At 47.0% G+C, this 18,833-nt stretch overlaps 1 protein-coding gene across 1 annotated transcript in view; it reads left to right on the forward strand.

Annotated features, from left to right (window-relative positions):
- Positions 1–18,833, forward strand: part of USH2A (usherin) — a 461,796-nt gene that overhangs the window by 155,514 nt on the left and 287,449 nt on the right. Inside the window, exons 6-8 of the mRNA XM_073673580.1 lie at positions 2,553–2,737; positions 3,379–3,600; positions 6,464–6,557. Of these exons, the coding sequence (XP_073529681.1) occupies positions 2,553–2,737; positions 3,379–3,600; positions 6,464–6,557 (501 nt within the window). The remainder of the gene's footprint in view (positions 1–2,552; positions 2,738–3,378; positions 3,601–6,463; positions 6,558–18,833) is intronic.

The following is an 18,833-nucleotide window of genomic DNA, read 5'->3' on the forward strand; positions in this document are numbered from 1 at the left end:
TAGCCATCTATACACAGCGGGAGGCCGCACAAAGCCATCTATACACAGCAGTAGGCCGCACGGTGCCATCTATACGCAGCAGGAGGCCGCACGTAGCCATCTATACAAAGCAGGAGGCCGCACGTAGCCATCTATACACAGCAGGAGGCTGAACGGTGCCATCTCTACACAGCAGGAGGCCGCATGGTGCCATCTATACACAGCAGGAGGCCACACATAGCCATCTATACACAGCAGGAGGCCGCACGTAGCCATCTATACACAGCAGGAGGCCGCACGTAGCCATCTATACACAGCAGGAGGCCGCACGTAGCCATCTATACACAGCAGGAGGCTGAACGGTGCCATCTATACACAGCAGGAGGCCGCATGGTGCCATCAATACACAGCAGGAGGCCGCACATAGCCATCTACACACAGCAGGAGGCCACACATAGCCATCTATGCACAGCAGGAGGCCGCACATAGCCATCTATACACAGCAGGAGGCCGCACGTAGCCATCTTTACACAGCAGGAGGCCGCACGTAGCCATCTATACACAGCAGGAGGCTGCACGGTGCCATCTATATACATCGGGAGGCCACACAGCGCCATCTATACACAGCAGGAGGCTGCACGGTGCCATCTATATACAGCGGGAGGCCGCACGCAGTCACGCACACACACACACATATACAGACATATACATACACGCATAAACACATTTGAAACACAAAAATACATATAAACAGACATCACAGAATGATATCTGTGCACACACACACTCACTCAATCACACACCCACACACATACACACACTCACCATCTCCCGGCTCCCGTCGTCCAGCTTCTCTCCTGTGCAGCAGTGCAGGCCAGGCACGCACTGCGTGACTTCACACTAGCAGACACGGCCACACACAGGGCCGTGTCTCCTAGCTGTGACGCGGCCAGGCCAGCACAGGGAAGTTAACAGGTGCAGTGCTTGACCGCTGCTGGGGGAGCGGTCCGGCGGCCCCCCAGCGTCTGACAACAGATATGTGCCGCGGCGCCGCACATATTATAATGAGTGCTATCTGGCCATGGAGCCCCGGGTGGTAGCCCAGATTGCCCTCATTATAATCCGCCTATGTGTGTATGATACTGAGGTTTATAAGGACTGTATTGATGACCTTTCATGTTATTTAACGCAAACACAACCTTACTAATGACAAAGTAACCTCACAATATATGGTTATGGGTAAACAGATAGTAGCTGTACTTCATTGCTGTCCTGTCTCACATGTTTTCTACAATGCTTTAAAGATTTTTCTCCTTATCACTATTGCTAAGATGTGACGTCTTCTCACTATCCAGATTCACCCAAACAAAGCTGCTGCACTCCCTGCCTTAGCTTTTATACTGGCATTATCAGGAAGCTGAGATCATATGATCCAATCTCTTGCTTTGTGTAAAATGGCAGAGGGAATTCTTGGGGGCAATTCGCAAGAATCGAATCTCCAATTGTTAGAATTTGGTGGTCCAGCGAATTTCTATTTCGAAATATGATACATTACACCGAGTACCAAAAGTTTCTATTTACTAAAAAGGAAGTCATTTTCTGGAATATTTAAGAGTTGATCTGTCCTTTAAATTATACACAAATTATATTTTCTTTCAAAGCAACATTGATCCTGATTAATGAAGACTGGCAGCTTTCACGCCGGTCTTGATTAGGGGGCGTGTAGGATTAAAAAGCTTCTGATTCATTAAGAGGCTTCTGTGCACCATGCCAGAAATCTTACTCCAATCATTTACTAGAGTAAGATTTCTGGTGTAAGAAAGGTCACAGCTCATTGTGAATTAGAAGGGCATCCCACCCTTGTCGTGCTCTCATATCGCCCCAGCTTCAGCCAATTTGAGGACGCATAGAAAAACTAGTGTGAAAATGCCAAAAGTTGCTAAATTTTTATGTAACTCCGAGTTGCGCAAAAATCTGCCACGTTTCAAAGGAATTTTGAATTAGGGCCCAAATGTTCAAAATCTTTTTTGAAACATTCATCTTTCACAAAGGATCAAAAGTGTGGTTTAAGGAATGCTGAGCACATCTTTATGGAACCTCAAATGGTGGAAGATGAACCTACAAGCCATTTCTTTGGCTCAGCACATTTTTTTGCCTCTTTTGTTCTGGGGATGCTTCAGTATCCTCAAAACTAGCTGCTTGGTTGACTGGACCCCTATGCAGCTTCTCCACTTGTGATACCATAGACTATTAGTAGACATGTCTCCTTGTTGACAAAGTATCTCACACACATGTAATTTTTATTTTTTTTTAAGTTTTTCAATTTCCATTTTCTATTTTTATTGCTTGGATGATACATTCAAAAACCTTATTTTATCCTGCCCCCTTCCTATTCGCTCCAAATATTTCCAAGAAGGGCACTTCACTTTATGATAACTCTTCCCAAGGTACAAAAAAATTGTGGCATGAGGTCAATTCTGTAAATGCAAAAATTTTCTATAAAAAATAAGTTTTCTGCATTTTACTTACATTTTTTGAAAGTGATCATTTACATTGTCTTCTTTATTTTTCAGATATTTTATGTAACTATTCAATTTTACAGCCCAATGCCAAAAGTTTTAAGAATCCAAAGAAAAAAAAATAGAACTTCCTTCTGGGAGGATTGGCAATATTTTGCGAGTGATTGTCAAGAGTCTGGAATGGAAAATAATGGCATTTTAGACAGCCCAAGTTCTGTAAATTGTCTTCAGTTTTCCAGGTATAAAGATCTGTTCACTATGCAATTTTTGCTTTTCACTATGCAATTTTTGCTTTTTTTTTTTTTTTTTTAACAAATTTTAAAATTTTCCGTTTAGACAATTTTTTAGGCTACTTTTAAAAATAAAAGATCGGCCAGGCCGCACCAGGTATTGCTTTATTATGTGATTTAGCAGAGCTTGTCATTGACATTACTAAAGAAAAACAAGAATGAAAGCCTTCAGCAATTCAACTAAGGGTGCATTCCTTCCAAAAACAGCCAGCACCACACCTGTCCACAGGTTGTACCTGATATAGCAGCTTAGCCCTATTTACTTTTATAGTGCGGAGAAGCAATACCACACACAACCTGTGGACAAGTGTGGCGCTATTTCTGGCAGCCAAGCTACTCTAACTTTGTGCAACTAATTTTATCGTTTACTACAATAATGGATTTGGTTCCCTGTTGAAAATATATTCTTACAGAAATCATGATAATTTCAAACAATAGAGCCATCCATCCTTTAAAGACATGGAAAATATATAAATATAAGCAATTTAGCCAATTTGGTAGTTTTTGGTAGCGGTGTTAGTTTTTATGTTATTGGATTGGTTTGTTGCTTTACATGATGTTTTATGCCTTATTGAAATGTCTGTTCCTAGTGACATCCCTTATCCTAATGGTAATGTGACCCTAAGCCTTCTGACTCCAGAACCGAATTATCGACCAGGTTACAATGATATTTATAACAACCAGGAACTTCAGGAGTTTGTGAAAGCATCTCTAGTAAGGATTCAATTATCTGGTCAATATCACATGCTGGAGTCTAATATGAGTTTCCGATATCGGTATTATGGAATTCATGAAATTACCATCAGTGGAAGGTAAGGCCATGTTTTCTTTCCATCTGCTCGTACCAACAATGTATATGTGTAGCATGAAAAACAGACTCTCATGTAGCATATGACTTTGAACATCTGGATGTATTTGCCTTATGCATCAGGACTAGATTGGCTTTGCTTCATGATGTTCTGATTAAGAGAGGAGATGCACTTCATGACTTCTCGCGAGGCCTAGTTATGACTAGGCCTCACGATCTGACATTGTAAGACCTAGTCATAACCAGTGTAAGGTCTAGTCAACACCAGAGGTGCTAAAGAGCCCTGAAGAGTGCCAGCGGGAGACCTTGTCATTGACATGCATTGCTCCATAATGTCATGACATTGTGAGGACTAAAAATCACCTTAGGTCCTGAAGAGCCTTGAAGCTGGTGAGAACTGCATGGTGGCACAGGTGACTAAGCCTCTCATGACGTTATGTTGTGCATTGCCCGGGGATGCCATGATGTTGTGAGGGCTAGGCAGTATCAGAAGAATCACTGAAGAGCCATGAAGAGTTTGCCATTTTGCTGGATTTGAGAGAATCAAACGACAAAAAAATGCTTTTGTAAAATTCAAAGCAAATTTTGACTTCAAATTGATTCAATCATCTCTAGGGAGTTTATAATATTCGTTGTTTTTCATCCCCTCGCCTCCCTTACATTTATTATGCTTTGGGTAAGGGAGAGATTTCACATCATAATAAACTTAATAAACTGCTTTTCAGGGCACTTTCATTTTGTTCCAACTTTACTGTGAGCAAATTGAATTTACCAGGTAAAATGAATTTCAAGAGATTTGTTCATTTCTAATCATAACTTATGTGTACATTCATGTACTGTATGTTGGTAGTATGGAGATGTTTAAATCCCACACCCAGTCCCACCTGGGAACACCCTAGCCTCACTGGATTTGCCTTCTTTTAGGCAGAGTTTCCACAAGTCCCACCTCTAATTGGGTCTGGGACAACATTGAATTTGCCAGGTCTGTAACTAAAAAATCAGAACAGTCATGGCAAATTCAGGAATTTTGGCAGTTACTGTATGTATATGGGAGGTCTTTTATTCTGACTTGATGTTATAAACTTTGCTGCACACAGCCACCATTAGTGCAAGCTCAATTGATAAGGCTTTATAAAGCTACCATTGAACTTAAGGGGAACTTGTCACCAGAAAAAAATGCTTTTACCCTGCAGATATGGGGTTAATCTGCAGGTTAATAGCATTATTAACCTGCCCAGCACCCGCACTTAGCACTTTATTCCCCCCAGCAGCATGAGGTGCTCAATCACGTGGCGGGCCGGCGCGGGTTCGGTCATCGCTCTGAATATACAGAGCGGCGTCTGTAAATCCTGTCTGGGGCTGGCTGTCAGTCAGTGTCAGGGTGTGGTTACAGCCACCACTCTATATACTCAGAGCGGTGACTGAACCCTCACCAGCACCACTACTGTGACTGAACGCAGAACGCTGTCAGGAGGAATAAAGTTCATTTTCTCCCATCTGCATTCGTCTACGTGCAGGTGCCGGGCAGGTTGACAACACTATTATCCTGTAGATTAACTCCAAATCTGCAATAGTGTTTTTGTTTTGGTGACAGGGTCCCTTTAATGAGACTTGTATGAGGGTGCATTCACACAGGGAAAGTATGCTTCAGTATTTCTGCGTGTATTACAGTGTCATCAAAATGAATGATCATTTATCAAATCTTATCCATAGCATACTAAATGTAAAAGATTTGTGCAAAATCCATGCAAAAATTGTCCAACATTAGGAAAAATCAGCCGGAAACCTGCAGCAAAATCCATGTCAATTGCACATGAAACCCATGCAAAATGATACACCATTTTTTCCCTGCTAAATTGACGTCTTGTCTCGATGTACCCTTATACTTTGTGTAGTAAGTGAACTGAATATTTTTTCCCATATTAAGGAAATATTAGCTACTAGAGATAACCAAATCTTTAGAAATTTAAATTTGCCAGTTTAACGAATTTTACTAGAAAATTGCGGCAAACTGATTTGCAGCAAATCCAAAGTACTCTAAAGCTTCGTTTTGCACAGCAAAGACAATAATGACATTCTGACTCTGCAATATCACTTAATCTGTTATTTTGTTTTCCTCCCACACTAATGGTCTTCACTGCTTTCCTGTCACACACTATCAATACAGTTTCTTAATTTTTTATGGCTTTTGCTCCCTATCTCTATGCCGAAACTGTGAGCTTTGACGTCCTCTCACTATTCAGGTTCATATTAACATGGCTGCTGCATTCCCTGCCTCAGCTTTTATACAGGCTATGATAATCCCTCCTGATTGGTTGTGCTATACCATATGATGTGATTATTATCTGGCTGGGCATTATGAGCCCAGCCAGATCCGAGGTCATTTTATGCTTCTCCGGCTGATCCAATCTTCAGGACTATGCAACATGGCAGTGGTCATTTTAGGTGATTCACATGAAGTGAATCATGAATTTTTCGAATTTTACAAATTCCTAAAACTTTGACTAGAATCTAATTTGCATCAATCGATTCGCTCATCTCTACTAGCTACGTCTTTTTAGAGGAGTGATAAACTGTACGGTATGTGCATCATTACCCCGGGAAACTGCAGTGAAGTTGAAAATAACAATTTGCAAATTATTATATTATTGACTGAAGGATGTGGATTACAGAACATCGACACTTCAGTAAACGACAAGAGCATTTTGCATTTGCTGCTAGTTTAATTATATTTCCTTATAATGGATGTTTTACTTATCCTGTACTCTCAACACATTAGAGGCTCCATAAAAGTTGCTTGATTACACTGTCATTGTCGGGGAAATGTCACTACTGACTACAGATAACTAGTTCATTCTCTATTGCAGATGTAATTGCCACGGGCATGCTAATTCTTGTGATACGAGTGTTTCACCTTACAAGTGCCTATGTGACACCAAGAGCTTCACCCAGGGAGATAAAGTAAGACTTTTAATTCTTATGTTTTGTAACATTTTTTTTAATTAGTAGAGAACTGCAGATGTTTCCATCTATATGTAACATACCTGGCGGCGTCCTTGCATGGTGGTCCATCTCCCACTGTGCAAGAGCGCGCACTTGATCTCCAGTCCAGAATGTCTCTCTGGCTTCCCTCCATGCTGTCTGTTTGTGTCTGTTTCTGCTGCTTAAGGGCGGCGCCCGATCACTTCCTGCTTTTTGTACCTGCTGTGGGTCACACCCCTTGTGCGTCCTCAGCCTATTGCTGTCTGTCACCTGGTATATAGCTCAGCTGCTCCCATCTATTCCTGCCTGAGCATAGTGTTTCATTCAGTGTGTGTGCGCACTCTGAAGGTGCCAGGTCCTGTTCTGTGTTCTCTTGTCTGCCTATCCTGGAGGCTGTATTTCCAGGCCTGTCTGAACACGCTCCTAGCCTGTTCCTCCTGCCTTCTAGGGGCCGATTACCTAGACCCGTTCCTGTATCTTGTCTGACCTGTCTGAACACGCTCCTAGCCTGTTCCTCCCGCCTTCTAGGGGCCGATTACCTAGACCCGCTCCTGTATCTTGTCTGTCCTGTCGGAACACGCTCCTAGCCTGTTCCTCCCGCCTTCTAGGGGCCGATTACCTAGACCCGCTCCTGTATCTTGTCTGTCCTGTCTGAACACGCTCCTTGCCTGTTCGTCCTGTCTCTCTGGGGGCCGTATTCCCAGACCCGCTCCTGTATTCCGCTGCAGTGTCGGTCTCCTCCGTACACTCAGTTCCAGTCTGAACTCTCTCCTATCCTTTACCTGTTTTGCCTCTATGTCCGTTCCCTTCCTTTTTCTGCAGAGTCTGAACTCGTACCTAACTCCTGCTTGTTGTCTCTGTACTCCCGTTTGTGAGTTTGTGGTCCACTCGCTACTTCTCTGCAAGTACCCTGTGGGTGTCTGGCTCTGCCTTTCCCTTCCTGTCTGTTCCGTGTGAACAGAGCCCTGTCCCCCCTACTCAGCCTTGCCTGCTCTGACTCCTTTGCTCACCGCTCCGGCGGTTCTAGCCTGCTCTGACTCCTTTGCTCACCGCTCTGGCGGTTCTAGCCTGCTCTGACTCCTTTGCTTACCGCTCCGGCGGTTCTAGCCTGCTCTGACTCCTTTGCTCACCGCTCCGGCGGTTCTAGTCTGCTCTGACTCCTTTGCTCACCGCTCCGGCGGTTCTAGTCTGCTCTGACTCCTTTGCTCACCGCTCCGGCGGTTCTAGTCTGCTCTGACTCCTTTGCTTACCGCTCCGGCGGTTCTAGCCTGCTCTGACTCCTTGCTCACTGCTCTGCAGCCTTGCTCCGCTCTGACCCTTTTGCTCACTGCTCCGGCAGCCTTGCTCCGCTCTGACCCTTTTGCTCACTGCTCCGGCAGTCCTGTCCTGCCCTGCTTCTGCCCGCTGCTCCGGCAGTCCTGTCCTGCCCTGCTTCTGCCCGCTGCTCCGGCAGTCCTGTCCTGCCCTGCTTCTGCCCGCTGCTCCGGCAGTCCTGTCCTGCCCTGCTTCTGCCCGCTGCTCCGGCAGTCCTGTCCTGCCCTGCTTCTGCCCGCTGCTCCGGCAGTCCTGTCCTGCCCTGCTTCTGCCCGCTGCTCCGGCAGTCCTGTCCTGCCCTGCTTCTGCCCGCTGCTCCGGCAGTCCTGTCCTGCCCTGCTTCTGCCCGCTGCTCCGGCAGTCCTGTCCTGCCCTGCTTCTGCCCGCTGCTCCGGCAGTCCTGTCCTGCCCTGCTTGTGCCCGCTGCTCCGGCAGTCCTGTCCTGCCCTGCTTGTGCCCGCTGCTCCGGCAGTCCTGTCCTGCCCTGCTTGTGCCCGCTGCTCCGGCAGTCCTGTCCTGCCCTGCTTGTGCCCGCTGCTCCGGCAGTCCTGTCCTGCCCTGCTTGTGCCCGCTGCTCCGGCAGTCCTGTCCTGCCCTGCTTGTGCTCGCTGCTCCTGCAGCCCCGTCCTGCTCTGTTCTTGCCCACCGCTTCGGGCGTTCCCTCTCTGCTGTGGTTGTCTACCGCATCTGCGGTTCTGTGACCCAGTCTGTACTGGGTCTTAACCTTTCTGTGCTCCAGCCCGTCCTTTCGGCCAGTACCTCCCTGCCTGCATACTCGCCTGTATCCACCCATCTGCATACCTGCCGTGTTTGCTTACATCCACCAGTCTGTGCCAGCCTAACCTGCCTGTTCCAGTAATCCCAGTGTGGGTCAACCCCTGTGTCCGGAGTTTGACCTGGAGTAGCACCTGGTCCCTCTGCCCGGTTTCTCCCTGGTGCACTGGCGTCGTATGCCGTCGTGCCACCTTGGTCGGATCGGCCAGATACTTAGTCACGCCCCTCCAGGCACTCTCCGGTCCATGGTCCAGTGGAACCACAACACCCGCACACGCCAGTCAGTCCGGGCGTGTGCATAACACTATAGAACTTATTTAAGACCAAAACCTAAGTTTTCACTATAAGACCAGAATTTGGTATTCGTTTGATGTCGTATTCTTGTCCTCTCACGTCATTATACTTGAATTTTTCCTCCCAGTTTTTACCCCTCTTAAATGACTATTATTCAGTGAAATTTTCAACCAACTTTTACAATAAAGGTCTTGAAACCTCCTTTCCACTACCCTAGTAGAGAGTTTTGAGATAATAGCGGGAGTTCCTGTATTCAGGGCTTATATATATTAGCTAGAACAAAGAAAGAGTCTGCAAAGAGTGTCTCTCTCATTCTGGAGGACCCGCCAGCCATTGTTTTATATAATCAATGAATGAAAATTGTGTAATGCTTTTTTCTCCCAGTGGTGGCACTGCAGAGAAACTGAATGCCTACTGCCAGGTTTCCTCACAAATTATATTTTATTACTGGTGGTTACATTAACAGAACATCCTGTTATCAGCCCACCAACTGGTCCTAGGCTTACTTTGGTCTTTTCTTTCCTCTAGAATGTGATCTTGGACACCTTCACTTTTTTGGTGCACCTTTTGGGCACCTTCACTCTTTTGGTGTACCTTTTGGGCACCTTCACTCTACTCCAAGGGCTTCCAGCACCGATCAGACCTTTGACATGATGACACAAGCTTTCACATCACAATGTGTGCTGGCCATGACACTGATTAATCTTTGGGCGAAACACATCACAATGTCAAAGCTATTGTCACAGAGTGAAGAATGCCAAAGAGGACTTTGTGTGCAGGAGCAAAAAGAGGCTGAACTGGAGTGAAGGACAAGATGATGGGCTGCAGTGGTATCGGGACAGGTTAGCAGCAAGGCAGATTTTATTTTTTAAACCTTTTCCCCAGCCTTCTACAATTTAGCAAAATGGCAGCTGGCAGCTATTTGACTGAATTTGCACTTAGCAAAACACACAACAAAAATTGGATTTAGAAGAACTGGAATTTTTTCAAAATTCAAGGTGAATTGAAATTTGCCTTCAACGAGTTTGATGATCTCTACTGTAAAAGTCTTTTTACATGGGCCAATAATTGGCTGAACTAGCATTGTGAGAAAGCATCTCAATTACCAGTCCATGTAAACATGGAAGTGGTCAGTTGATCATTGAGTAAATACGCATTCGACAGTTATTCATATCTTTTATGCAGGCTAAAAAACTGTTTTCGACATACCCATGTAGCAGGGAATGTACTGTACAATACGCAAACTATACAGAGACAGAGCAATCATATTAACCCGATTCATTTTACATTGGCACATGTAAAATAATAATTAAATGAGTGCTGAATCAATTTATCATATCAGTGATTGTCGCTTTTTGGGCACAAATCTGCCCATGTAAAAGAACCTTAAAGGGGTTGTCCACTACTTTTACATTGATGCCCTATCCATTTATATATATTTCTCTGCGGCATCTGTACATCATGAATCGTGGTATGTGTTAAAGGGGCCCACTGAGACTCTTTCACCCAGGGTCCACAAACACTTGGAGCCGGCTTTGGCACCCATCAACAGATGGTCCAAGAGTTGTGCAATTGTGCCAAGTGTGGTGAGTGCCGCATGTGCTCTCTTTTCCTATATACAGATATAGTCTCCCCAAGCTTGACTGGCCCAATGGAGAACAGGGGAATCCTCAGGTGGGCCACCACCATCTAATATGAACAGTACTTGGCACAATATACTTGAATCACTATGTACAGACAAAGGCAGCATCTTATTCATTTATCAATCTGCCCAGTTCATTATTATATAGATTTATGATTGAGGATAATGTCACATTTGCATGTAGCTGAAAAGTGGGACCCTAGAGTTGGTTACTGGTTGGACCTTGGCCCACGGTCCGACACTGGTCTCCCCTATAAACAACAAGGATTGATGTTGTATTTTTTTTGTTGAATCTGTCTGCAATCACACTCCTGCAATCACACTCCTGCATGGGCCCCAATGCAAAAGCTCCAATGGGGCTCCAAATTATTGAAATTCTTTATTAGCATTTTTTTTATATAGGCAAAAGGGACTTTTGGGACCCCTTAGACTCCTGGACCCATATGCGATTGCAACCCCTGCCACTATTGTAGTTATGCCCCTGTGTATTCCTAAAATCAGAGACATAAGAAGGTAGAGATATAGGGGGCACTAAAATGGCAGACATAGCGCAAAACCATGATAGCGCAGAACGGCTGCACTACTCAAAGAGCGTGCTGACAGTTGCTATATAGGTATCATCGAAGCTCAATAGTCTGTATGACAGCTCCATACATCTCAAAATGTGCATCAACCTTAAAGGTGAGATAAGTAGTGTTGAGCCACCCCCGTAGTGTTCGAGTTCGGTTCGGTTCGTCGAACACCCGTGTGTTCGCCGAACTGTTCGTCGAACTGTTCGTCGAACACCTTCGAACACCGTTAAAACCAATGGCAGGCAAACAAAAACACATAGAAACACATAGAAAACACCTTCAAAGGTGTCCAAAAGCTGACAAACTGCTCAGAAGACACAACTAACACATGGAAAAGTGACAAGTACATATAGTCAAGCGAAAAGAAAAGAGGTGGAGGAGTAAAAGGAGGGGGAGACACAGATATAGGCATGTCATGCCCTTCTAAAATCCAAAAAGTGAGAAGCCGAGACGGCCAGTCCGCTCCTGCCCGTGCCACCTCCATGTCGCCGGGTTTGTGCCAGAGCCGCGGTGAACCCTGACGGCCAGCCCCCCTCTCCCAATACTGGTGCCTGTCCGCTGGTGGGTCGAGAGAGCCCCCCTGTGGTGGAGGCAGCTCTAAGCTTTTTAATTTAAATTGTCCCTCTAATTTGAATGAATACACTTTAAATCCATTTACAAGGATCTATTGGAGGGCAAGTCTCATGCCAGCAGCCGCGTAATTCCAGCTCCAGTAGCGTCCACTAAAGCTGCTGCAGTTAAAAAGCATTTATAAGGATCGAGCTCGGCTGTCCACCGCAAGGCATCCTAGAGCCAGTCCCAGCCCCTATGCCTTGGGGTGCCTCCTGATGCTCTTCACTGAGTATCCCGTGGTCCCGAAGCATTTCCTTTGAAAAAATTAAGTGTCCAAACTACAGGTGGTGTAGCTTGCTTAACAGCCGGGATAATCCGCTGACTAGCAGACACTGCTACTAGGCACAAAGTATTTCCTGGGCTAGATGCAGTTAAAAATTTGTAAGTAGATACTCTCGTTGGATGCTGAGAAAGCATTCCATAGAGTCTCCTGGCACGCCATATATGATTCTCTTAAAAAGCTTGGGGTAGGGGTCTAGGGGACCCTTTTATAGCCAAAATCACGGCCCTGTATCACAATACGTCACCTAGGCTGAAGATAAATGGAACTGTAGCACCGAGGGCTCGGTTGCTACAGACGTATTGCACCTCACCCAGAGGTGTGATATCTCACTCTCAGATAAGGATGGAGTGTGGATCAGGACCCGACACCTGCATGCATTACACCACATTGCCGTGGGGCAGGGCGACCAATATGCCCCTGAGATGGGCACGACAGTCCCTGTCCCTGGCTGGAGTGGGGGGAGGGAACACTGAGGAAGGGGAACCCTGCAGTGCAGGAGCAGGGAGGAAGCAGTTCCTGGGTGCATTGAGAAGGGAGTATAAAAGGTGGGCACCATCTTAGTTCAGTGCAGAGAAGTCTGAGCAGAAGTGGCAGGGAGCAGGGGCTCTGCATGAGCTCTGCTCCGGAGGCGGGCCTAGTAACAGAGGCCCAGGCCTGCAAGAGGGAGAAGGAAGGAAGAGGAGCGGAGAAGGCTCCAGGAACGAGGAATGAAGGGATCCCAGGGGTGCGGACGGGCGAGTCGCCACCGCACGCCCGAATCCACCTGCGTGGAGGGGTCAGGCCAAAGGGGGAGACCGGTCCCCGAACTAGTGGAGGCAGGAAACGACCCTCAGCTAGAAACCGGAGGCTCTGACATTTTATGTGGCGCAGCCCCTTGCTCCACCCGCTAGGAAGGCACCACATAGGGTCAGGGAAACTGGCGCCAAGTTTACCAAGAGGAGGCCCGAGGCAGCCGGACAGAAGTGTTGGTAAGAAAGGCCAGACAAAGGACACACAAAGGGGGTCCTGTGAAGCGCTCCAAAGTTATCTGGGAGTTGTCTGAGCCCCTCACCTGGTGAGCACAGTACGACGTGGGCAGCCGTTACCTGCAGACGTGGTCTGGATAATAAGAACTGTGAGTAAAGGCCCTGAACTGCATCACTGACTCCGTGTCGTTACTGCTGCTGCCCTGCACCATCACCCCCATCCTCCGCATACACTGCCCTGAGCCTATACTCCTCCCGTGGGGAGTTATGCTACGCTCTGCTGCACCCACAACACCAGCCTTAGCGGTCTGCCCTGTAGCGGCGGTTCACTCTGACCGCAATCCACGGGTGGCGTAGTCGGACATTTAAACATCAAAACCACATAAATAGTTCCGCCACTGGTTTGACCGCCCTGAGCCACGGAACCGGATCGCCGCCACGAAGACTACAACCACCAGCATCCACCAAAAAGGGTCCGGCTCCGGGTGTCCCAAGGCCCAGGGGGTGCGTCAGAACATTTTCATCACCTTTCACAATCACCAATGGGACAAGGCAGGGATGTCCTCTGTCCCCTCTCTTATACATCCTAGTGACGGAGCACCTGCTCTCATCAATTCGCCATAACCCCAATATTAGGTGGATTGAGGTGGGAGGCACCGAGTACAAGTGCTCTCTATTTGCTGATGATGTCCTAGTATATATCACTCAATCACATATATCCATCCCTGCTGTTATGGCTGAAATAGATCACTTTGTTACATGGTAAAATTTTAAAATCAATGCAGCGAAGTCTGAGGCCCTCGATGTCTCCCTCCCTAAATCCATATAGGATTCCATCCAGTCCAACTTTCCCTTTGCCTGGCCCTCACAGGGTATCAAATACTTAGGAATTCCTATTCATAGAGACCTCTCCCATCTATGTTATCTTAATTTTGGGCCCTTTATTGAACAATTCCATACAGACGACGGTTGGCAAGTTAGAACTGTAAGATTCACTACGTGAACCACTGGTGTTTTGTGGAAAAGCACATGTACACCGCGTTCCAAATTATTATGCAAAAAGTGTTTAGGAGTGATAAGGGAAGAATTTGTTTGTTTGACAGTTAAACTCATTGATGGTGATGTGTGTCAGGGCTCTTTATATCACTGTAAGCAATTGCAGACACCTGTGCTAATTAGTTTGGCAGGTGTGTCCAATGAAAGGCAAGACTACTTAAGAAGGCTCTCTCACATTATTAAGCAGCCTACATTTTCTGCCAAAATGGGAAAGAAAAAGGATGTGTCGGCTGCTGAGAAGCAACAAATTGTGGAGTGTTTAGGTCAAGGCATGACTACAATCAACATTGTGCGATGATCAGGATGAAGTGTCTTGGCAATCAAGAAGTATGTAGCTGATTCACAGTACACACGTGTGCGTGCTGATAAGGGCAAATTGAGGACTCTTTCCTACAGGCAATTACGTCAGGTTGAAAGAGCAGCGGCAAAAAAGCCTTGTCATAGCAGCAGACAAGTTTTTGAAGCTGCTTGTGCCTCCAACGTCCCCCGAACAACAAGATGCAGGGTCCTTCAGAGGTTTGCAGCTGTGCATACGCCATCCTGTCGACCTCCTCTATCCACTTCACACAAGCAGAAACGGCTCCAGTGGGCCAAACATTACATGAAGACTGATTTCAAAACTGTTTTGTTCACGGATGAGTGCCGTGCAGCGCTCGATGGTCCAGATGAATGGAGTGGAGGATGGCTGGTTGATGGACACCCCACGCAAACACGGCTACAGCGCCAACAAGGAGGAGGTGGAGTAATGTTTTGGGCTGGAATCATGGGGAGAGAGATTGTCGGCCCCTTTAGGATCCCTGAAGGCGCTAAAGATGAACTCCATAATGTATGTGGATTTTCTCAAACAGCACTTCCTGCCATGGTTCAAGAAGAAGAACCGTGTATTTCACAGCAAGATCATTTTTCTGCATGATAATGCACCATCTCATGCTGCACATAAAACATCTGCATCTCTGGCTGATATGGGCATAAAAGGGGACAAACTTATGGTGTGACCCCCATGCTCCCCTGACCTCTACCCCATTCAGAACCTTTGGAGCATCATTAAAAGGAGTGTCTATGATGGCGGGAGGCAGTTCACATCTAAGCAACAGCTCTGGGAGGGTATTCTGTCCTCATGCAAAACAATTGAAGCAGAAACCATCCAAAACCTGACAAATTCAATGGACGAGAGAGTTCAGAAGCTCCTTTCGAACAAGGGGTCCTATGTGAAAATGTAACATCACCTAGAATAAAGTTTTGAGTTGAAAACTGTTTGATTTCAGTTTCTAACAACCTGCTAATGCTTATAATTTCAAAAATGACCATTTTTTTGGTCTTTATTAAAATGAAAAGGTTGATCGAAAAGTTTGGGGGATCTAAGAGTGTGGCAACCCAGTAGTCATGATTACTTCGAATTCTGACAATATGAGGGTCATGCTGCAGGTAGTGCAGCAAGAAGGCACTTATGTGTCTTGCGCATCTCGGAGCCCCAAAATTATTTTCCGGGCTAGATGCAGCTAAAAATTATTTTTAATTTTAAATCTGGTGGAGCTTATTATAGATGGCCAAATAGGATCAGTGCTGCACACTGCTATAAAGCCCAAATTATTTTCCAGTCAAGATACAGATAAACATGATTAGTAATTTGAAAGCTTAAAACGGTTGGTAGGGTGATTTTAACCAATCATCAAGCTTTTACTCTCCCCAGGATGACACAGGGGTAGAAAAGTCGTTTCGGATCCATGATTTGTTCATATTTATGAACGTGAGTCTGTCTACATTATCAGTGGAGAGCCGCGTGCGCTTATCTGTCAGCACACCACCAGCAGCGCTGAACACACGTTCAGACAGAACGCTGGCTGCGGGGCATGACAAGATCTCCAAGGCGTAAGTGGCTAGCTCCGGCCATTTATCCAGATTGGAAGCCCAAAAAGAGCAAGGGTCCAGTGACACAGTCGTGGCTTCAATGTTTACTTGGAGATACTCCTGTACCATCGTCTCTAGGCGTTGACTATGTGTCAGACTTCTTGTCTCCTGTGGCCTTGCAAAGGATGGGCTAAAAAAGTGGTGAAATGATTCCGCAAAATTGATGTTACCAGCAGATACTGTGGTTCTGTTACGGTTTGAGTGCTGAACACTTGACGGTCCCACGGTTGGCAAGTTGGAACTGTGAGATTCACTACGTGCACCACTGGTATTTTGTGGAAAAGCACATGTAAGATTCTGCAACAGTCTCTGCTGATACTCCTGCATGCATGCATCCCTTTCTATGGCAGGAATAATTTCTGCAAATTTACTTTTGTACCGGGGATCTAACAGTGTGGCAACCCAGTAGTCAGGATTATTTCTAATTCTCACAATTCGAGGGTCATGTTGCAGGTAGTGCAGCAAGAAGGCACTCATGTGTGTTGCGCATCCAGGAGCACCAAGTCCCTGTTGTGTTGGTGGCGAGGTAACAATCATGCTTCCTTCCTCTGTCCTCTCCCCCCAACCTCGCACAACAGAAATGTGATCAAGGTCTCCCTCATCTGATGAGTCTTCCATCAGTTCGTCCTCCACTTCTTCCTGGGCTCCTGCACCTTCCTCACTAGTTTGGCTGCTACCATGCGCCCTGGTAAAATCATCTCCCCCACCCTCACATGCCTGCCGCCTTGGTGCTGCCGACCGTCTGGACCTTGCAGATGTTAGCCCTTCCGCATACAACTCCTCCTCCTCTACTTCCTCCACCTCCTCTTGTGCCACCACCTGACTCCGAATTCTGTTTAACATGTGCTCCAGCATGTAAATCACTGGAATAGTCATGCTGATAATGGCATCGTCAGCACTAAACATCTTCGTCGCCATTTCAAAACTGTGCAGAAGGGTGCATAGGTCCCTGATCTGAGACCACTCCTCCAGCGTGATTTGCCCCACCTCTGAATCTCGTTGGCCCAGGCTATACGTCAGAACGTATTGCACCAGGGCTTGTCGGTGCTGCCACAGTCGCTGCAACATGTGCAGAGTTGAATTCCACCGGGTAGGCACATCGCATTTTAGCCGGTGAAGTGGCAGGCCCAACGACTTCTGTAGAGATGTAAGTCGCTGAGCTGCGGGATGCGAACGGCGGAAGTGAGCACACAGCGACCGTGCCCTCTGCAGAAGGCCATCTAGTCTGGGATAGTGGGCTAAAAATTGCTGGACAACCAGGTTCAACACGTGAGCCATACAAGGCACGTGTGTGACATTGCCCCGGCGAAGGGCCGCACCCAGGTTTGCAGCATTGTCGCACACGGCCTTCCCTGGTTTCAGGTCCAGTGGAGACAACCATTCATGAAATTGGTTCTCCAGAGCTGACCACAACTCCTCAGCTGTGTGACTCACATTTCCCAGACATTTCAATGTAAAAACCGCCTGATGACGTTGAGCCCTACTGCCAGCATAGTAAGGAGGTGTGCAGGATCCCTTCTGCGCAGTTAGAAAGCTTGTGGCATGACCAGACAGGCTTTGGGTGCAGGTGGAAGACCGAGAGGAGGTTGAGGAGGCAGAAGCAGTGGAGGAACTTTGACATAAAGAGGATTGACGCACAACTCGTGGGGACGGCAAGACTTGGACAGCAGCCCCTTGTCCTGCTGTCACCATAGTTACCCAGTGCCCAGTCAGCGACATGTAATGCCCCTGTCCATGCCTACTCGTCCAAGTGTCTGTGGTGAAATGCACCCTGTCACACACAGAGTTTCTCAAAGAAGCGGTAATGTTGTGTGCGACATGCTGGTGGAGTGCAGGCACACCTTTCTTTGAGAAGTAGTGCCGACTGGGCATCTGGTACTGGGGCACTGCGACGGACATAAGGTCTCGAAAATCCTCTGTGTCCACCAGGCGGAAAGGCAGCATTTCTGTAGCCAAGAGCTTGCAGATGGTGAAATTCAACCTCTTAGCTTTCTCATGGCTAGGAGGAAATGGTCTTTTACTTGTCCACATCTGAGGGACCGAGGGCTGGCTATTGTGCTTAGACGGGGTTGATAAGGGTGTCCCCGGCAAACTGCCGGTCTGTGAGGAAGATGCAGGCGGACATGTTAGGTTGCCTTGATCCAAAGGTGGTGCTATCGATGTCGGACAGCGCTCAAGACCAGCTGGTGTTACCACCTCCAAAGAAAATGATGACCTGCCAATCACGCTGGCTGTTGCGGGTAAAGAGGTGGCAGGTCTGCGCCCCAAAACAGGTGTGACTGCTGTCCCCCCAGTCACAGAGGATGAAGAGGCCGCGGATGCACAAGATATGGCAGATGGTGGTTGGCCCGGCCGGCTAGGCCGCATTGTAGCACACTGAGCTTCCCACTGCAACTTATGCTTCATGTCCATGTGCCGGTTCATGCATGAAGTACTCAAACTATGTATTTTTTGGCCTCTACTTAGCTTTTGCTGACAAATGTTACAGATAACACGAGTTGGGTCATCTTTATCGATCTGAAAAAATGCCCAGGCTATGCAAGGCTTAGCACCCATGCGACCTGAAGAGCCACCACGACTTGTGGTGAGAGGCAGAGTTGTGTTTGAGGATGCAGTTGTTGACGTGCTTCCAGTACTACGTCTCTGTCCAGGAAGGCGCAACCTGACCTCGTTGTCACTAGCATCTTCCTCCACCTCCTCTGCTGACCTCATCTCTTGGCTGACTGTGGGTTGACAGTAAGTGGGATCTCCGACCTCATCATCATCACCCTGTGCGTTATCACACCCGTCGTCCTCAGAGCCAACCTGTTCCTGCCCTGACAAAAAACTAAAGTT

Source organism: Phyllobates terribilis, unplaced genomic scaffold (assembly GCF_046119375.1).
Source record: "Phyllobates terribilis strain yellow unplaced genomic scaffold, ASM4611937v1 Scaffold_3__8_contigs__length_932513732, whole genome shotgun sequence".
NCBI lineage: Eukaryota > Metazoa > Chordata > Amphibia > Anura > Dendrobatidae > Phyllobates > Phyllobates terribilis.